We start from the raw sequence: 22,528 nt of genomic DNA on the forward strand, positions 1-22,528 counted from the left end.
TGTTAACACAAGAATGAGCAAAGAGGGGCAGCTGTAAATACTAATTTTTTTCATTTCGTTTTATTATTATTATTATTATTAAAATTATTATTATTATTATATATTATATATATTATTATTATTTAATAAATATTACAAGAAAAAAAAACTGGAGGCCTGTTTTACATAACCAGAACCGACCTAATCAATCAGGCCCAACAGAGCCGGCCTAAAACAAACCCTAAAACCTGGTTAGGGTTTTATCATTTCAACCCCAACCGCCAATGATCTCAGTCGTTGGATCTGAGAGATCCAACGGTCCACAGATGGTTCCAGCAAAGGAAGCCCTAGGGTTTCCTAACCCTAGGTTATCATCCAACCGCCTCAGCCAGCGCCGACGTCACCTTAGATCGACGATAAACAGTTGTCGTCTATGATTCCAGATGGTCCATTCCAGCAGCAGCCACGAAGCCACCCTCTTCGAAGACTCCAGAAACACCACGACGGCCGTCCACGTCGTAGCTATGGGGTGAGTCACCACATAGTTTGGTGACTTACCAGAAAATCCCCTTTGGACTGGTCAGATGAGAGCCTCGTCGAGGCTTATAAAAGCCATGGAGAACCTACAAAATAAAAGGGAACGGAGAGCAAGAGTCTACAAAAAACAGCAAGCAACAACCACACAACCAGCAGCAAAACCAAAACGAAGAAAAAATAGAGAAAAAGAAGAACTCACCTTCGAGGTTTCACTCATCACTGGAAATCAAACGTCGCCGAAATCGTCACTAAATCGAAGGTAAAAAACCTTCGGGGTTTTTTTTAGATCTAAGACGATCTAGGTATGTTTAGGTAAAAAGAAGGCCATATCTGGCCTTAGGATCGAAAAAGGGATATTTGGGAGTGATTTCTCAAATTCCGGCCACCATTCACGGTGACCAACGGCGGCGATCAGAGCCGGAATACGGTGGCCGACCGAGACTGACTTCCCTCCGATGAGGGAAGCTAGAGAGAAGGCAGAGAATTCTGGTTCTCTCGTGTAGAGAGAGAGAAGAAATGAAAATGAGATAGATCAGGGGATTTTGGGCCGTTTAAAGGGTTTAAATACCCTCCCCCAAACGACGTCGTTTTGGGGGAGGGACGTATGTGTAATTTCCAAAGTTATTAAACCCTTTTCGCAGCCCCTTTGATTTTGTAATCTTTACAAAATAGTCACTAAATTATACTTCTGAATATTTTAAATCCGTCTTCTAATTTTATTAATTTATAATTTAGTCATTGGCTATGTTTATACAATATTTAGGATAAATAACTATTTTAGTCCTTTATGATTTTAGATATTATTATTTTAATCCTGAGAGCATTTTTAATTTATTTTAAATTGATATAATAATTCGATATAATTTTAATTTAGTCACTAAATTAATAATAGGTAAAATAGCATGCTTAGCCCCTGTAATATTAAATAATTAATTGCGAATTAGATTATTTAATTTTGATATGTTATAATTTAGTCATTTTCATTTATTTTAATTATAAGTTTTATTACTTTTTATATTTTACTACTATAATTTCAATATTATTTATTTTAGTCATTATTTATTTATATTTATATTTATATTTTATTTGTAATATATTTAATTATTATTATTAAGTATTATTATTATTTCATATAAATATGTAATAAGTAATATTTATTTATTTTATAAATATCCTATTTTACATATATTAATCTATTATTATTTTTAGAAAAATGTTTTAATTAATTATTTATTTTTTAATATCAAAGAAAAAAGCTGTCTTAAGGTACCTAAAAGTCCTTTTCTGATATTTCTAAATAAATAAATATTTTATTTATATTTTTTTGAAATAATAGGAATTAAATATATTTTTGAATATTTAAATTTCCAATAATAGAGATAATTTATAATTAATAAAGTACCAATTTTGAGCGTTGTAGGGGTGCTAATCCTTCCCTAAACGTAACCGACCACGAATCCCTTTTTATTATTAAAAAGAACAAATTTTGGTTAAAACGCAGACCGGTTTATCTTTTGACTGATGTTTTCTTAAAAGCTCTTTTAAAAGATAATTTTCAGGTATTCGACCTACCTGACCCAAAAGGCCGATGGCGACTCCCAAAATATTTTTTAAAATTAAAATCATTAATTTATTCATATTACTTTTCCCGTCAAGTAAAATTTCGTGCCCGAACGAAAACTGGTTGCGACATGTCCCATTCTTCAGTCTTACATAATGACTTATATATTAACCCTTAGTGCTGGTGTCAGACCTAGGTCAAGACTGTAAACATATAGAGTAAATATATATTACTTTTAGATAGTAGATTAGACTATGATAGATTATACGGGCTTGCTAGTGGTATGCTAAGGGAGTGTTGTTTGTCGGAGGATACGAGACTCCAAAGATATTTAGGAACTATAAAAGCCTTGATAAGTGAAGAATTGACAACAAAAGTGCGATTCATGAAGAAGGTCTATATAAGGTACAAAAATTTTAAATGATTTCTTATAAACCTTTAAATATGAAAATTGTTTTTATTAATTCAAATCTAAACTTAACTAGCAAAAAGGTTTTTTTCCTCTATGTGGACCTCATATTATTTTGTTATCTCAATGTGATCTTCTTACTCAAAAAACATACAATATGAACATTTAACCAACGTTTTTCGTTGTTGACCGTTACGATTCTAACATGACAATTAATGGTGTCGAAGTGGCAATACATGTTGGTTGATGAAGTGGCGGATGACATGGCAGATATTAGTTTTTTAAAGTTAAAGGGGTTATTTAATTTTTTTTAAAAATAAAATTATTTTAAATATTAAATTATTCAAATATTCAAAAAATTAAATATAAAAATACTAAAATAAAAATTAAATTACTAAAAAAAAATTGAATATACATATTAAAAATACTAAAACTATTATAAAAAATTAAATTATTTATTATATTAATATATCATATGTTATAAAATGATAACTTATAAATTATTAAAAAATGAAAAATATTTTAAAAAAGATATATTTTACATAATATATACATGTATTATATAGAGATATGATCAAAACTTATACAAAGTATTCTTACTAAACTAATCGAGACTTACAAAATTAGTTGATACTTACAAATTTTGGATTAGTCGAAACTTATTATGTTTTCTAATTATCTTTTACGTCAAAACTTATCATATATTATCTTTTAAATTAGTCGAGACTTACAAAAAGATAATTCGAAAACATAATAAGTTTTGACTAATCCAAAAATTATAAGTCTCGACAAATTTAAATTTTGTAATTCTTGATTAATCTAGTTAAAATACTTTGTACAAGTGTTGATGATATGTCTATATGTTACATGTATTTTTTATGTATAATATATCTTTTTAAAGATATTTTTTAATTATATAATAATTTAGTAATTATTTTGCAACTTATTGTATATATTCAAATTTTAAAAAAATTGTAATAGTTTTAGTATTTGTAATATTTATATTTAATTTTTATTTATTTACTATGTTTATTTTTATAAAAATATTATAATAATTTAATTTTTTTTTTGTATTTTTCATATTTAGTTTTTTTTTGAATTTTTGAATAATTTTATATTTAAAATTTAAAATAAATTTTATACAAAAAACAAATGAGCTATTGAACTTTTTTAAAAAAACAATTTGACCCTTGAACTATAACAACAAAAATCAATTAAGCTCATCTGTCATGTCATCAGCCACTGTGGATTGTGACGTCAGCATCGTAACGATCAACGACGAAAAACGTTGGTCAAAAGGCCACATTGGATTTGTTTTCTGAATTGAAGGACCACATTAAGAGATAAAATAATGTGATGGTCACATTAGTTTTTTTTAAGTACAAGGACCGATGATACCTTTTTACCAACTTAATTTAATTATAAAAACTCAATAATCTAAATTTATCCAATTCAATTTTAAAATTGATTCACATACAAAATCAAATTAAATTTTAAACAACTTAAATATGAAATGATCAAATTCGGAAATTTAATCCTTTGTATGAAATCTAGAGTATTTGAATCTGAAATAACTAAAACTTAAAACAACCTAAATTAAAGATGGACTCAAATAAAAATGATTTGAATTGAACTAAAAATAATTTAGGCCATAAATTAAATCAAATGTAAAATTAGCTCAAAGGAAAATAATTAAAAATATTTTAAAATCGAAATTAATGCGAACCAAATTAGGGATGAGCATGGGTCGAGTTTTTGGTCCACCCGACCCGACCCGAGAACAAGGGAGCCTCCACCCGAGACCCGACCCGACCAAAACAAGAGTTCACCCAACCCGAAATAATAAAAAAATAGTATTTTTATTCAATAAAAATAATGATTTAATTGAAAAAATTTATATATAGGGGTATTATTGTAATTATTCTTAAATATATAATGTAAAATTATATATTTTTTCGGGTCGGGTCGAGTATTTTTTTATCTTAAACTCGAACCCGACATAAACATCACACTTAAAAAAACCCGACCCAACTATAATTTTTTTAAAAAAATTCAACCTGATTCGGATCGGGTCCGAATCTCATGCCTATTCCTAATCCAAATTAACTTAATCCTAAAAATAATGTAATCAATAAGTCCAAATAAATATAATAGGAGCCCAAACCAAATGAAGCGATCCATTATTTCTTTCCAGAAAGAAAAGAAAAAGGCAATTATACCTTTCTAACTGTTCTTACGTTTTAAATTATCCTCCTTTTTGGTCCATTGTTCAGTGAAGCCAGACTATTAAGATTCTTTCTTTAAACTCGAAGCTCTAAAACCCTAATCGTAGAAACCCCAGCCAGCTACTGCAGCAACTTTGAGAAGAAAACCTTGAAAATGGACCTGGATGATTTAGGAGAACTCGACGGTTCAAGTCAGGTCAATACACGAACCACCAAATTCGCGCCCAAATCTTCCAAATTCGCACCCAAGCTCAAACCGACGTCTAAGCCGAAGCGCGAACCGTCTTCCAAACAGGATCCTGAAGACTCCGAACCGAAACCCCAACCGCCACCACCGCCACCTGCGGAATTGGTTTCGAAAAAGAAAGAAAACGAGGATGAGGATTTAAAACCACCGGTGGTTGCTGAACTGAAAGCCGAACAACCGATATCAAATGGCGCGGTGAAGATGGAGATCGATGGGGAAACTAAAGATGACGAGATCTTGAGCGAAGCCAACAGAGATGAAGATCAAGAAAAAGAAGATGACGAAGATATGGTTGTTCGCGAAATCGACGTCTTCTTCACTCCTTCTATTGGCGCCGACGCTCAGGTAATCGCATTTTTATTTCTTTTATTTTCATAGTTGTTTAGTTTTCAGTTTTGCTTATTTTGCTTTTTTTTTTTGGAATAAAATTGCAGTTATATGTTTTGCAATATCCTTTAAGACCTTGCTGGCGACCATACGAATTAGAAGAACGATGCGAGGAGGTTCCTCTCTCTCTCTCTCTCTCTATATATATATATATATATATATATATATATATATATATATAAATATCTTCACTTTATTTTGGAACCAATCTTATTCTTTAGTTTTTTTTAGGTAAGGGTGAAAACTGCCAGTGGGGAAGTGGAAATCGACATGTCTGTCGATGTTGATTCGACCAATTATGATAGTGAAAGTGATAAAAAAATGAAGATGACAAAGCAGGTTTGGCTATGATTTTACATTTAATCAAAGTTCAATTTTTTATCCTCCCCCCCAAAATATATATATATATAAATATATTTTACATCTTGCATTTGTTTATATAAGTTGCATCACCACATTGGTTTTTGGCATAATTAAACAAAATTCAAGTAGCTATGTTCCTTTGATTTGTTTATAACCTTGTATAGTGCTTTGAAATGTGTTTTCCAAATCACTTTCATTTGATAACCTAATTTTGTATTGTGACTGCATTTTAGACTTTATCTCCTTCATGGCTGCCGTCACGCCCAACTGGCTATGCTGTTGGAGTTTTAATGGGTGATAAGGTATGTGCATCTGGTATCTCTTGGATGAGCTTGATTGATACTAGTTATATAATATTTGACATGTAACCATCCAATCATTTTATTCAAGCAGATACAGTATTGATCTTCAGCTGTTCTTTTATTTTCTTTTTAACTTGCATACTCATTGCTCAGTTTTGAGATGGGAATTAAGTGGTCATAGTTTTATTATAGTTTTGAGATGGGATTTTTTTTTAATTTTTATTTATGGATATTGTAGTTCTAAGGTTATTTTTATGGTGCAGTTGCACCTAAATCCTATCCATGCAGTTGTTCAGCTCCGACCATCGTTGGAACATCTCAACTCTGGAGTCTCTAAAAGAAAGAGCACAGTGGCTGCCAATGCAGAAGCTACTGTTAAAGTTGAAGTACAAAATGATGGGAAAGAAGCTGGTCCATCAGCCAAACAGGTAATTCCTGATTATCGGGATATATTTTTATTAAAATTTTAAATTTAAGGTTAAAAATGTGTCTCAAACAAACCTTGCTTTTGGATCTGTGCAATTTCTCGTTGGAAATCTTTTTTTTTTTGCCTTTGCACATTAATTCTATATGTGAGTTTCAAGTTTTTCTCTGATGCAGAACAAGAAAATACAGTCCCCAGCTGAGCAAAAAGCAGAAGATAAAGAGGTATTGTTTCCTACTTCCTTTTTATAGAGTATATCAGTATTTTCAGGCTAAATTGACATTGATATGTGAGCAATTGAAATGGCTTGTAATTTTAGGATACTGTTACTACTTGCTAAATTTTCAACCAACTTTGTTGTCGCTTGTGTTACTACTGTACTTTTATTCTGTGTTATGAAAAATCATGAATTATTTAGATTCTTTTTTTGTTTCTTTTCCTTCTCTTTCCAGTGCTGGGTTCCTCTCAAGTATCATAGCTCCAAGAGTGATTTCTCTGCTCAGTATCTGAATAGAATGATGGCAGAACAAAGCTGTCCAATTGAGTTTACCATGAGCCCGTACGTGTTTTTCCTATTACCTGTTTGTTTGGCAGTCTTTATGCTAAGAATTTGGAGAGAAGTTCAAAGATGCTGTATCGATGCATTAATAAGCTGATTGTATATTTCTTTCAATTGTTTTTCGTTATCTCTAGGCATGATTACGTTGACTCCTTGTGTCCTTTACCAAGCAGCAGCAATAAATCACAAGGTCCATCCAGAAGGTATGATTACCCTTCTAGTTTATTTCTATCTTCCATAGGAATATGACTTAGAAGATACAGTTTGGTATATGTATTTTACTTGTTCACTACTTCACGTGCATGATATTTTCATAGCTTTAGGTGGTGGAAAATGCATCATCAGCTTCTTCTTTATGTTTAATTATTTAAAGACCGTGAGATATTTTCTTTCAGGTTTTTGCTTTCAATTCCACTGGAAGAACGTTTGAAGACATTATTGACTAAGGTCTGTTCAACTAGAGCTTCCACTGTCTATTTCAGCGTGTATGGCTTGTCTGCATGTTTTGGCTGCTGTTAGATATATAGTGCATAAAAGGATGAAGTTTACATCCCCAAAATTTAATACGGAAGACTGTTTCTACCTTAAAACTTTTTCCATATCCATTCCCTAAGAACCTAAGGTTTTAGCTGACATGCATCTTTACTTTAATGCTTTTGTTGCCTGAAGTTACGATCGTGATCTTATGTAGTATTTTATTTGAATTAAGAATGCTATAGAATCTTGCATTTCTTCTCTTACTTAAATATGTCTTGGAAAAGAAAGATTAAGGTTTTGACAGTTAAATTCTACCTTGTTTTACCAGCCTTGGTAGGGATTAAGAAAGCCATAAGATAATGTATTATCCCATGTAATCTTTCCAACTCCTTTTCTTCTCTAAATAGGGACCATCTTTACACCGATTCAGCGCTCTCAGATCCTATGCTGAAGATGTCCCAATTGAAGAATTCTTCAAAGTCCTTCAGAAGCATGCCCTATTAGTGCAGGGACTCTGGGTTCCGAAGAGTTCGTTATTGTTTCCAGAGGATCCGTCTAAATCATTAGCCAGAGACTACGTTCTTCTCTTATTTAGTAAGAATCCATTAATAAGTTCTTCAGAAATAGATGTCCTTTCCACAAGTCGCAAAGAAGAAGTGAAAAGCATTCTGAAAATTTTAGCTGTTGAAAGGAAGGCCTTCAAAGATTGGAAGTTAAAATGGGACGCTGATGACAAATTCAAAAAACAATATCCAGATATTGTTAAGAAACAAGAAAATATTTGGAAAGCTGGAGAACAAAATGTAATTAGTCATATTTGTCGAGGTGCAAGAGGTGGCCCTAGTAGAACAAAGCCTGGCACAGTCATAAAGCAAGAAAAAACAATGAACTCTGATAAAGTTGCAAGAAAGGGTGCACCTGGAGCACAAGCTGGGAGGACAATGTCTGATGAAACACGAGAAGCTATTCCAAAGGCGCTGAAAAAAGTGTTTCAAACTTACAAAGTTTGCAGGTAGATTGTTAGAGGCTTTAACCATGGACATTTCAACCTGACAGTTTGCTTCATTCATTTCATCCTATGCTGAATATATAACCTTGATTTATTTATGCTGATGAAAGTTTATATAAATTTTGTTGCACTGCCTGTTTGTTTTTAGCTTGCAACTGATTCGCAAGGGTCTACGGGATTTGGCTCTTTCTGAGTCCACTCTTCCCAAGGCAGATGCTAGACTGGTAGTTAAGGCAGCATTTGGTGCTGACGCACCTGAGCATGAGCTCCAGGAAGTTGTAAGTCAAGTTGCAGTAGAACTTCCTCGTGGTCTTTTTGTTATGAAGTCATCCCAAGAGAATCCAGAATATGATCCATTGAGGTTGTATTTAGATCTGTTCAACTACAAAGTTTATGCTTAAATAAACAATCTCTATGTTCTTTTTACAAATTTCCCTCTTTTTCATCAGAATATTCTTTTCAATGCAGGGAGGTTGTGATTAATCTTCTTCGTGTGAAAGAAAAGCTCAAGAAGGCTGATGTTGAAGCTGCAGCCCTTCTTAGTCTTAAGAGGAAAATTACTAATAATGAATATAACAAGGTATCTTGTGTACTTGGTAAATCTTGCTTTCCTAAGATCAGTTTTGATCGGCTTTAGGTTTGAGGCATGGTTAATTGTTTGCATGAGGCATACATAAATTTTAAGAAGGTATATGTAAAATCGTAAAATGCCTCTCACATTCTTATACAAATACATAAATGAGGCAACCTAGAGAAGAATTTGGAACACCCTGTCTTGTTTTGACGGGCATTACATTACGAACTGTGCTGGCCAAATCCTATCAGTCATGTCGTGAGCTGAATTTGTACAACCGAACCAGGATACTCATTCCTTTTAAACGGTTAGGGGTGCTTTAATGAAACTGAGTTCGAGGATCAGCATTGAGTTGTAATCAGATATATTATCAAATGGCATTTGGATTGAACATTCCCTCACACCAATTGAATGATTCCCTTTCCGATATTTGCTTGTTCTAAAAGATGGTATTGTCTTCTTTTTGCAGGTAATGAGTGATTTTTGCGAGTACAAAGGTAACTCGTGGGTATTGAAAAGTGGTGATGGGAAGCCTATCTAATTTTCTACACTTGTTCATGGGGGATATCCGAAGAAAATCAGGGCAAAAAGGACGGTAATTAATCTTGAAATATATTTAAAAAAATAGTTTTATGATGGCATGTATAGCTTTGTCTTTATTTTAATTTAGTTTTAGTGATGAAGTGATAGGTAGGCCAATTTACTTGGGATGGAAATATACATATTTGCTCACAGTGACTTTTTGGTGTTATTCGCAACCTTCTTCCTCTTTGGTAAATGTAGGGTCAATTTGTTTCGTGAAAAATAAGATTCCACAATTCCATAAAATGAATTATATTTTTTTGAAAACAAATTTTCTGAAACTCGGTGTTGATATGATGATGTGTAATTTATTTTTCATTGGTTGATAATTTTTTTTAAAATTCTTTATAAACATCAATTTCAATGAATAATATTGTTTTTAATAAAATAATATTATTTTTAAATATTATAATAATTTATTTAATATTATTTATGTCAATATTATTATTAAAATATTACATCTATAATTTTATAAATAAAAATATTAATTTTATAAATTCTCTATTGCCGCTCGATCGGTGAATGGTGGCCTTCAAACCACTCGACCGAGGAATAAGCAAATGTGGAGACCTCCCGCTCCGGATGCTCTCAAACTGAACACCAATGGCGCAGCGAATCAAAGGAGCATGGGGCCAGGTAGTGGAGACATTCTTCGAAACCATATAGGTACTTGTATCGCCGGCTGTTGTTAGCGTATTGGAAGCTGGTCGGTTCTTCATGCGGAACTCTGGGGATTGGTGAACGGTCTGCAGATGGCATGGAAGCAGGGAGTTATTGTAACAACCGGAAAAAATGTTTTTATTTAAGTAATTTGGTGAAATTTGACGATTAAATTAAAAGTTTTCAAAATAAATAGGTTATTTTAGAAGTTGAAGAAAATTCAGGGTTCAAGCCCTGGATTTTTTTCATTTAGTGTCGGCAGAACATTTGGTTAAATACGTGCAAATTGAGTTCTGATTTCACACCAGAGCAAATACTCACACATTTCCTTTTCCTCGTATCATACTTTCAAGGTCGATTCTGACGTCGTCCGATCATTGTTTGTCAATCTGAAATTACTATCGTGTTCGTCTTTGATCGGTAAATAAAATTCCATAAATCGATCATAGCGAAACGTTGTTTGACGTCGTGAATTACAATAACACTACCGCCGTGAAAATTGTCAATTCATTATTGATCGTTGCTCTATTTTCGACACATCCCGCATCATCTTGTATCTTGTGTCGTTCCGAGTTCACCGGTGTTATTCGCCTCTCCGTCATCGCCAACGCGGGAGGGAGGTGAGGAAGTCAAAGTTCCTGACATGTTGAAATCGAGCTCTCCACCGTTCAAAATTTTGAACCGAGCTTGGTAAGTATCTCAAAATTTCTAAAAATATTTTTAAGCGATTTTGAGACACTTACCAAGCTCGGTTCAAAATTTTGAACGGTGGAGAGCTCGATTTCAACAAGTCAGAAACTTTGACTTTCTCACCTCCCTCACGCGCCGATGACAGAGACGCGAATGACACTGGTGGACTCGGAACGACACAAGGAACACGATGGTGCAGGAGGTGTCAAAAAACGGAGCAACGATCGGCGATGAATTGAATATTTTCACGGAAGTGGTGTTAAAAAAAGTCGAAACTTTAAATTCAAATTCACGACGTCAGACAACGTTTTGCTATGATCGTTTTACGTGATTTTGTTCACCGGTCAAAGATGAACACGATGATAATTTCGAATCAACAGACGGCGTCGAAATCGGCCTTGAAAGTAGGGATACGGGGGAAAGGAAATGTGTGAGTATTTGTTTAGAACCCAATTTGCACGTATTTAACAAAATGTTCTGTCGACACTAAATGAAGAAATTCAAGACTTAATCTCTGAATTTCCTTCAACTTCTAAAATAACCTATATGTTTTTAAAAAATTTAATTTAATCATCAAATTTCACTAAATTACTTAAATAAAAATATTTTTCCCCAGTTGTTACAGTTATGTAATGGCGGAAATGGACAGTGCGGAAGCTATAAAGCTTGTTACCATACATAACCAAGGGCAAGCTACAACGCTTATTCGGAGGATTCAGAAGTTGCTTCGGAACAGTTGGACGGTTGAATTCTAGCTGATCCCCTGGGAAGCTAATAGGGCGGCGGATGCCCTCGCTCGTTGTGGATTTACGTTGCAAGGTGGCTATGTTGAGCTGTAGAATCCGCTGGAGGGTATTAACTCGATTGTTTGAAGCCAGATGCAGTATGGGGATAGAACCCATCACTAACTAGTTTCTTTCCTTTGTAACCAAAACAATTTATATTAATTACTTATTAAAATAAAAATATTATTTATTATATTTTAAGTAGTATATTTTAAACGTTGAATAATTCTATAATATTATTTTTATGAAATTAATAAATTAAATTAATTTTATTAATAATTTACTATATATTAACATAAAAGTAAAATATTATAATGTAAATATAAAAATAAAAATAATATTATATTATTAAGATTATCAATAAATGTAATTTAATAATTAATTTTTTATAATAAAATAATGTATTAATATTAATATATAGAATAATAATATTTTAAGTATTTATTCTTTGAAATAAAAAGTTCGTAAAATGACTTATGAAAAATAAAACCATAAGTCATTTTTTAGAAAATACAAAGGACATTTAGTTGATAAAAATGAATTACATTGATAATCTTTTTTTTGCTAATCAAATATTAAAAAATAAAGAAAATATTTTTCGAAAAACTAATTACATGAGTATAAACATACCCGTAAATGCAATTAAGATCGATAATGTAGCAGTGGGCCACTAATTATTTTACTCAAAACTCAATCCGATGTAGCAATAGTTTGAATTAAACAAAACTTCGAATTCAATATTGTCTAATATTTTTGACATTTTATGGAGTAGTTAAAGAAATTCAATTTTCATTGCTAAGCATGTTAAGTAGTATTTTGTAAAATATTTTAATATTGGCTTAATATAAAGAAAGGGTTTAAATTATATTCTTTTCTTCATTTAAATGTTTAATTTTTTTGGTCAATATAGGGACTTAATGTTTTAAACATTATCATTTTAAGTGCTTGGTCTATCACGATTATTAAAAAATTTGTTAAAAATTAATCAACTAGTATGTATTTGACACGTGATCTGATTTTTTTATTTCCTTTAATTTTTGTAGGGTAACTAATTAATTGGTCAATAACCGTTCATATTTGTATATTATTGCTCATCAATTTTTTTTAAACAAAAAAGTTTTGACCACTTACAGTATTATTTTATTAAATTTTAATCACTGAGAGATTGAATATCATTAATTTGATGATATGACACGTTAATAAAATGATTTAATTTTTCGTAAATTAATGATATTTAAGGATAAAAACTTAGGCACACATCACGTTTTTTATGTATTTAATTAAATTTGATTCGATTATCGCCTAATCATGTTCCAATTATGGAATTCGAGCATGTTACTATGACATCAGCAGCTTACAAGTCGATGAAATTTGAAAATCCATTTCCAGTATCCAACAAAAAGAAGCTACAAATCCCTAGCAATGTTATGAAAACAATTGGCTTGCTAAAAGGAAAAGGTTAGACATAAAGGTAAAGTAATCCACTAAAAGTAGATGTCCATGTTTAAGCCATGTGGGACCTGAAGCACATAAAAGCGTTGTAGATGCCGCCATCACCTACTTTACTTTCTTTTACTCAACTTCGTTAAGCTGAATTCTCTTCTACGTTTATTTTACCTCAATCATCCGTTTGACATTAGGATACGTTTGGTTCACGGAAGATAAGATTATTAATAGAAATGTAAGATTATTAGAGAATAGGATTACTGAGAATATTATATTTTGTGTTTGGTTGATTTAGCAAGAATGTAAGATTACCGTATTTGATTAAAGGAATAATAAATTATTAGAATGTATATTTGAGCAAATTGTCCTTATTATACATTTATTTTTTAACAAGTTGAAAAATATTTATATATATATTTTTTTTTAAATTTAAATTCATAATTTTTATATATATTTTTTTATAAAATTAAAAATATAAAAAGGTTTAAAATTTTATTTTAACTCCTGAACTTCATATAAAATTTTAATTATAGACTTTTTTTAATCTAAAATAGTTTAAGGATAAATTTGTAATTTAACATTAGTAGAATTTTTGTTATTTAATGACAGAAGAATGATATTTTTGAAAAAAAAAATTAAGGGCATTTTAGTCTAAAATGCCGGTAATCCAATAATGCCTAAGGAAATGAAGGTAATGACATTCCCGGTAATATAACTCAAAAAATCTACTATTGATAATAAAACATTACCGGGAATAAGATTTCTGACCAACCAAACATGAGAATGTAGATTTCATTCCCATGAGAATCTCGCATTTCTTTATCCAAACACCCCCTCAATGTATATTATGTAGTCAAATTTAATATCCAGCATCTTCTTTAATTTCTTCGTATAAGATATGTATATATAAATTCAATAATTTGAAAATAAAATAAATTCGAACAAAATCGATGAATATAAATATATTAAGAGATACTTTTAATTTATTTTTTTTTTTGCTTTTCCTTACTATGACAGTAGTATTATTTTGTTTTTTTTTTCCAGATTTTAAAAACAAAAGGACGGCGAAGGGTGGGAACACATTTCAAAGGAATAGCTAAGACCTATCCTCACCTTTAATTTGGTACCGACTTCTTTAATATAATCAGTCATATTTGATTTATTAATTAAACTAATTCAGATACAGTAATGTAAAAACTTATATGAGAATGAATCTTCCAATTAAATTTTTTTATTTATAAATATTAAGATTTGAACTCTTAACCATATTTTAGAGACCAGTATTTCATCTTACTAGATCAACTAATTATTAGTATTTTGGTATTGATTTTGTAAGGAAAAATGCATAATCATCCAAAGCTAGGTATATTTGTTTTGTATGTTAATAGCCAAGGACGAATGTATAGTTTTATGTTAGGGGAAAATTTCTAGAATTTTATGATAAAGCAAACTTAGGGTCTGTTTTTTTACCGTAAAATGAATTATATAATTTGTTTTCTCCAAAATCTCGTGTTTGTTTCATATAATTCATTTTTCTGAAAATATTTTCCAGTGTTTGGTTGGAGGAAAACTAGTTGGTCAACGTAATTCATTTTCCTGGTCAACATAATTTCTTTTATGTTTTTTGGAAAATGACTTACGGTCTGATTTTCCGTAAGTCATTTTCCAAAATTTTCACTTCAAATAATAAATACTCAAAATAATTTTATTTTATGAATCTAATATTAATAAAATATTTTAATATCATTTTCATCAAAATATTAATTATTAAAATATTTAAAATATATTTATTAATATTTATAATAATATAATATTATATTTTTAATATTATAATAAAATAATCAATTATATTATAATAATATAAGATATTATATTTTTATTTTAATAAATAAATATATAATAAATTTTTTATATATTTAATAGTGAATAATATTATTTATATATTTTAATATTAATATAATAATCTAATAATATTAATAAAGATATTTAAAATATACTAATTAAAATTTTTAAAATATAATATAACACTATTACTTTAATAATTAATTAATATAATTTATTTTTTTAAGAAAAAATGTTTAAATAACATATTCCAAATATGATAAAACGTTTTCCATATGTTTTTCAGAAAAATGTAATTCATTTCAAGAAAAACATTTTCCAGAAAATGTTTTCCAGAAATGTAATTCATTTTTCAGAATTCAAATTTCAGTAATTCATTTTTCAGAAAATCAATTACAGCTAAACAAACAGACCCTTATAAAATTTTAAGGATTAAAATACATTATGAATTAAAATTACAAAAAAAATATAATAAAATATACTAATTTATAGTTTTCAAGAGGCCACTACTTCCGCCCCGTCCTTCAACCGATCCCTGTCGATGGCATTTAAAGTATTATATGTTTATATAAATATTTAACGTGTTCATATATTTATCACGATAGATGTTTAGCATTTCGAAGATTTGTACGAATTTAAAGAATTTTATACACAGAGAAATCAGGACATTATGTAATGTCAGAACATAAAACTAATAAATCAAGACATTTAATATTTTCATTGATTCTTGGAGATGATGACGAAAATAGAAACATGTAGGAACAAAATTTAGTGATAAGCTGAATAATGAATTTAATATGATCGCAACATTGGGGGTGGGAAACAAAATGTCAAATTTAGTATTATTTGGAAACCGAAAAGTAAGATTCAACTAGTGTACAAACACAAGGAAAAATAATTTTATATAAAAAAAACTTCATTGGTTGGGGACCAAATAAATCAAAGGATAATAAGAAAAAAAGAGAGGGGAGTTGCTCTAAATTAAATTCCATATTTAACTAGCCTAGTATGGGCCATGGGTAACTAGGATGTTCATAAGTAGGATATAAATAAAATTTTAGAATAATCGCAATCAGTAAAATAAATAATTAATAGAAGAAATTTTAGATTTTAGGGTAAGTACATTTTTTTATCTAAACTTGTTGTAGATCTGTCACTAATCGTGACTCATATTTTTTGTCACTTGAACTCAACAAAAGAGAGAAAAAAAATCTTTTACTTGCATCCAATATGACTCTGGGTTAGAAGGATTCCGTCCTCTGAAACCTGACCTAATTTTTAAATTAAAACTTGCACTTGATCCAATTCGACTTGATATCACGCACCGAGTCAAAAATATAAACGCGTTTATTTTAAGTAGCAACAACGAATAGAACCACGTTTTAGAATATTTTATGTTTCTAAATCCACACAAATTTCCTTTTCGTTTTATGGATATTCCATCGTTGATTCACCATATTTATCTAAAAAAGTAGAAGAAAAATGATAAATTTATATTTTAATAATTTTGGAGTTATTCAGTCTCTTTCTATTACCATAAAAAACTTATTAGAGATTTATAAAGTTCAACCAAACAAACTTTATAGTTAACGTTGCCATCTGAATAATAATAATAATATATTTTTCTTGATAGACATGTTATACTTATATATTCCATAAATATATAATATTATCTTCGATATACAAAATATCTAAATAATTGAAAAAGTTGGGTTATTCTAATTTTTAGCGGTTTATCCCTTTTAATTGAGACAAAGAGTTATAAATCGATAGTTCGATGTAAAGATAATAAAAGACATGGGTTGAAGATGGTGATGAATAATCTTTGTGAGAGAAAGAGCATGAAGGAAATTGAGAATCTCTTTTGCTAATCGTGCATGATGACTTATTTATTGGCCCTTAATGTGAATATCAGACCCAGAGCGACGATGACTATCTGTAGCTTGATAGGCTAATAATATCTATTTGTCAAATAATATATTTGGCTTTGATAGATCACGTGGCTTGCCAAAGCTAACGCCAATAGTCTATTAATTGCTTAAAGAATGTAGAGTTTCGAACACTTTGAGAAGTTCCAAAAGATATGAATCTTTAGAATGCGTGAAATTTCAGAAGTCTTGACGCTCGACATCTAGAGAAATGACAACACAAATATTCTTTGGAGATTTCAAAAGAATTTTAAAGATCTCAACCCTTAATTAGACGAAGGAAGTTTAATAATCTTAAACTAAAATTTTTATTTTAATAATCTATCAAGTAATGATTTTACATGTAATCTATTTAATGTATTCGTTAATAAATTTTTATTCAAACTCAAAATTTAAGTAGAGAACGATATTATGTATTAGTGTGACAAATGAGAAAAGGGGATAAACAAAGTCGTTAAAGGCATGGTTTTGACTTCTACCGACCAAATCACTACAAATTGGGCAAATGTCAACTCTACCCCCAAATATACATAACCAAACGCCGAAAGAAACCCACGGAATTTCGTTACTGCATGTCAAAAACCCAACCAAATCAATTACCAACCGCCCTATGATTACGCCACGTGTGTTAAATCTTCCCTGTCCGCAATTCACTGGACACGGCCCCACTCAAAAGCTAACCCATCTTTTTCAATTAAACAAATTCTACTATTTTAAGAGTAAATAATCACTTACCTATTATTTAATTTCTGTTTTAAAAAATCGTTAATCTATTATTATTTTTAAATCATATATAATATTATATTTTGATCTTATTTTAATTATTTATTATTAAACAATTAAGAATTATATAAATATATTATCATAAAGTAATACTATACCAATAAAAAATAATAGAAGATATCACATCAATATTACAGTTGATTTCTTAAAGACGGATGATCCATAAAGAATCAAAATACAATATTAAGTATGATTTTAGAAAATAATGTTTGAGTATTAAAAAGTAAATTATAGAAATAGGTAAGTGATAGGATAAGTATTATACCCTTTTTAAATAATAAATTATTAATTAAATAAATTAAAGTGATAAAATTAAGAGTAATTTGAAAGTTAAGTAATTAAATTAAAAATAATAAACTTCAATGATCAAAATGGAAGTGAGAAATAGATGAGTGATGAATGATGAATTTACACATAAAATTGTGTCATACGCAGATGACCTATTAAATTTTTAACGATGTACTAAATCAAATAAAAACTAAACATTAGGTATAATTTTAAAAAATTAAAATATAGATACTAAAATAAATTTAAAATGATAGTTTAGGTACTAATATGTAATTTACCAAAAAAGAAATAGTAAACCCATCGTCTTTGCCTTTTTATTATCATCTGTACATTCCCTACATATCCATGAATACCAGCGACAAAATAATGATTCAGATTTCTAGACTACTAGTGAATATTTTTCTAAGGTATTCATTTATGTAGTTTTTTTTTAATTTTCTGTTTAGTTTTGTTCAGATTCAAATGGTTTAAGGAGAGATTTAAAATCCTTCATTGTTTTCGGGGGGAAAAAGAGAGAGAGAGGCATTAGGCATACTCTGCGATGGGTCTTTGCACTTCCAAAGCTTCTCCAAACCCATCGTTTTTTCCAAATTCCGATTCAAGGAATACCCCAATCCATCCCCGGAATAATGATATCCACACTAAGTCCAACTCTATTCCACCTTCGCCATTACCTGATGTATTGAACGCTAACCAAAACTACAACCACAAGGATGATCAAGCTAAACAAGACAAGGAAACTTCAAATTCCAGCAATGAAGGCAAGAAATCGCCCTTTTTCCCGTTTTATAGTCCTAGTCCAGCTCACTACTTGTTCTTCAAGAAGTCTCCGGCGACATCTTCCGCCAATTCCACTCCAAAACGGTGTTAGATGACTACAGCAATTGCCATCGAGGATGTTAGAAGGGAGGTAAAAATACTGAGAGCTCTGTCCGGACATAACAATCTAGTTCATTTCTATGATGCACATGAGGACCACGATAATGTCTACATAGTAATGGAGTAAGTACCTTATGAAAAACATGAATTGATTCAACAGTTGTGTGTTTTCCCTTTTGTGATGGGGTCTATTGCTGATGGTTCTAATAAGTTACCACACATTGTTCAGATTATGTGAAGGAGGGGAACTCTTGGACAGTATTCTGTCAAGGTATTTCTTCTAATAATAGGTGCATCGATGTTCTGTTTCATTGACTGACCAAATGTAGGAGATTGTGGATGAATGAAACTTAGGATTTGACTACTTATGAAGTTTATGCTGCTATATATGCAGGGGTGGAAAATACACTGAGGATGATGCAAGAGTTGTGATGATTCAGATACTTAATGTTGTTTCCTTCTTTCATCTGCAGGGTGTTGTGCACCGCGATCTTAAACCTGAGGTGAAATGTATTTCCAGGTTTTCTGATATTAGTTTTTGAGTTTTATTTAATGGTTTTGGGGTCTAATGTAAGATTTCGAAGGTGTATTTAAGGGTTTTCCATTAGGATAACTGGTGTTAAATATCCTTTTAAGCAATAACATTCACAAACAAGCACCTAAGGCTATTTTCTGGATCATGTCCATTCTATCACGTTGTATTTTTCTCGTGAGCCACGGAATGCTTTAACAGTTAGATTATCAAATATCTGCCCACAATTGTTCTAAGTGTAGCTATTTTCTGGATCAGAATTTCTTGTTTACATCAAAGGATGAAAATTCACAATTGAAGGCCATAGACTTTGGCTTGTCTGATTTTGTGAAACCAGGTTTGTACTCTATTTTCTTTTATTTAAGTTCTATGCTTTATTTATTTGATTGGTTTGTTAATATGTTCTTTCTTTTTCCATTTGTAGATGAAAGGCTTAATGATATTGTTGGTAGTGCATACTATGTTACACCAGAAGTTCTACATAGGTCTTATAGTACGGAAGCGGATGTCTGGAGTATAGGTGTGATTGCTTATATTCTATTGTGTGGAAGTCGTCCATTTTGGGCCCGGACAGAGTCTGGGATATTCCGAGCTGTTTCAAAAGCTGATCCAAGTTTTGATGATGCACCTTGGCCATCTCTATCTTCTGAGGCTAGGGATTTTGTGAAACGCTTACTGAACAAAGACCCAAGGAAAAGATCGACTGCAGCCCAAGCCTTGAGTGAGTGCCTCATCTACTGTCACAAGCTCGTAATTCTTATGATCTTGAAATTTCACTCACAATTGTCTACTGCAGGTCATCCCTGGATAAAAAATTATAACGACGTGAAAGTACCCGTGGATATACTTATATTCAAACTCATGAAGGCTTACCTACGTTCCTCATCTCTTAGGAAAGCTGCATTAAGGGTATGTATATGGTGATATGTATCAGCACTATTCTATATTTCTAATTCTTGGCGTGTTTATCAATGTGTAGGAAACACCTGCATTTTGGTGTGTAGAAAATATTGCTTAGACATGGTGTTTGAAAGTTTTGGCCAGCGCAACTTAAGTGATCTAAGCCAACTTTTGAAAGTTGCTTCGGGTGGCCAAAATAGGTTGGTTTATGCCACTACCAATCTGAGCCTTGTTGTGTACCCTCTAGTGGGTTCTGTATTGGGGCAAAATAATCATCAAAGGTCACAAACAGTGTGTGGCTTATAAGTTGTCTTTTGAATAGTTTATGCTTGTTTCAATTGTGAAGTGATGATTTTTTTGGGGGGGGGGGGAAATCCATTAGGCTTGAGTGAAAATTTGTTCAGAAAAGTTTTTATTACCATCTTAATCTTTATCTGACTAGCATTCGAAAGGTTTTTTCTTATTATTATTTTTTGAAGTCTCCTTTTGTTTGAGCATGCACCTAATAGGTTTCATAATTCCATATCCTTTCAGTACATGGGATTTCTAGCTAGCTCCTGCATTTTTCGGTTTGCTTATTTCCATTTTCATTGGTATTTTTTCAGGCTTTGTCTAAAACTTTGACTGTGGATGAGCTATTTTACTTGAAGGAGCAGTTCGCACTATTGGAGCCAAACAAAAACGGCACTATAAGCTTGGAAAATATTAAAGTGGTTGGTATTTATCCCATTGTCCTTTTCCCGTATGATTAATCATCTAATGCTCTTGTCCTGGTCAGGCCCTGATGAAAAATGCAACAGATGCTATGGAGTCTCGCATCCCTGAATTTCTAGCATCAGTAAGTTCTTCCTCCACTGTTAATTGTTGTGGCAATCAATGGGAACTTCACGTTTTCTGAATCTCTACACTTTTTTCCTTGTGTGGTAGCTAAATGCACTTCAATACAGAAGGATGGACTTTGATGAATTCTGTGCAGCTGCATTAAGTGTTCATCAGCTCGAGGCTCTTGATAGATGGGAACAACATGCTCGCTGTGCTTATGAACTTTTCGAGAAGGATGGAAATAGAGCTATTGTCATCGATGAACTAGCTTCGGTATGCTGATCTGCTCTTGCTTCACCTGGGAAATTCTTTACTTATTTCCATTTTGTTCTGCCATTTTCGAAGCAACAAAAACCCTGACTAATCCCTAACGTTTTGATGATGACTTGTCAGGAACTCGGACTGAGCCCATCCGTGCCGATTCACTCTGTCCTCCATGATTGGATTCGTCACACCGATGGAAAGCTAAGTTTTCTCGGATTTGTTAAGTTATTGCATGGTGTATCTAGCCGAACCTTTGCAAAAGTTCAATAGAAGTTGAAGTACTTCAGTAAGAGCTCAAACAAACAATTGCATCTTGACTACCCTGACTACATATATAATACCGGTAGAGGAAATGTTGTGGGCACAAGCTTATAAAAAAACACATGATTGATGCCTGGTGCACCTGCAATTTAACATAGGACAAAGGTGTAAGAATTTGATGTTTTCAACTGCAAAATTGTAGTTAAAAAAAATGTGTTCAATTGCAGAAGTTGAGAATATTTCTCAACTGGTTTCAAGAGACATAACCTGATATATTTCGGCCAGCCTCATGAAACCATGATTGTATCATCTTCTTGTCCCCTCTGTTCTATAATTTGTAATGAAAAGTTCTTGCGCTTAAATTTATCTTCCTTTGCTTCAATTTATGATTGAATAAGTTGGTAAATTTAAATGCTGGAAAAAGAAAAATGAAAATTAAACTGTTGGGATAAATTTAAATTTCATTATATAAGAATCTATAAAATCATTAAATGCATTTTAAAATTTTCTATAACTGTCGGACTAATAACTAATAAAGTTATTTTGCATTCATCATAGAATAATTTTCAATATTCAAGTTGTATTTTATAGAAAACTCTAAAAACTTAGTTTTCTCTCATTAGTGTGTCACTCATCCTTTTTTTTATCTTTGTCGATTGACAACGGCACCAACTTTAATATTGCTTACTGACTGTCGGTATTCTTTATTATTTTTTATTTTATATATCATATCTTTATTTTCTTTTATTTTTAATAAGTATGTCTGTGTTACACGTTTTCATATGCATTTATGACACATTTATTTATGCTTTT

General features: G+C 31.1%; 2 protein-coding genes across 4 annotated transcripts; both read left to right on the plus strand.

The window, feature by feature from the left end:
• Positions 1 to 749: 749 nt before the first annotated feature.
• On the plus strand, positions 750 to 22,081 carry LOC120139016 (CDPK-related kinase 5). Of its 3 annotated transcripts, XM_039154372.1 has the most exons (11): positions 751 to 775; positions 18,929 to 19,059; positions 19,166 to 19,207; positions 19,331 to 19,439; positions 19,727 to 19,805; positions 19,893 to 20,189; positions 20,265 to 20,377; positions 20,974 to 21,081; positions 21,147 to 21,206; positions 21,296 to 21,463; positions 21,584 to 22,081. In XM_039154372.1, exons 2-11 carry the CDS (start codon positions 18,929 to 18,931, stop codon positions 21,722 to 21,724), a joined length of 1,248 nt encoding a protein of 415 aa, XP_039010303.1. In that variant the 5' UTR covers positions 751 to 775; the 3' UTR covers positions 21,725 to 22,081. The 3 variants fall into 3 exon arrangements, with proteins under 3 accessions (XP_039010301.1, XP_039010303.1, XP_039010302.1); XM_039154370.1 differs by having other exon boundaries at positions 750 to 775; positions 19,727 to 20,189; XM_039154371.1 differs by having other exon boundaries at positions 19,893 to 20,377.
• On the plus strand, positions 4,754 to 9,766 carry LOC120139015 (DNA-directed RNA polymerase III subunit RPC5-like). The gene is made up of 13 exons (XM_039154369.1): positions 4,754 to 5,303; positions 5,393 to 5,461; positions 5,577 to 5,684; positions 5,942 to 6,010; positions 6,274 to 6,438; positions 6,611 to 6,658; positions 6,887 to 6,993; positions 7,128 to 7,196; positions 7,389 to 7,440; positions 7,878 to 8,482; positions 8,628 to 8,840; positions 8,948 to 9,059; positions 9,523 to 9,766. Exons 1-13 carry the CDS (start codon positions 4,866 to 4,868, stop codon positions 9,592 to 9,594), a joined length of 2,127 nt encoding a protein of 708 aa, XP_039010300.1. The 5' UTR covers positions 4,754 to 4,865; the 3' UTR covers positions 9,595 to 9,766.
• Positions 22,082 to 22,528: the final 447 nt, after the last annotated feature.

The sequence above is a fragment of the Hibiscus syriacus genome, unplaced genomic scaffold (genome assembly GCF_006381635.1).
Source record: "Hibiscus syriacus cultivar Baekdansim isolate YM2019G1 unplaced genomic scaffold, ASM638163v2 tig00110718_pilon, whole genome shotgun sequence".
Lineage (NCBI taxonomy): Eukaryota > Viridiplantae > Streptophyta > Magnoliopsida > Malvales > Malvaceae > Hibiscus > Hibiscus syriacus.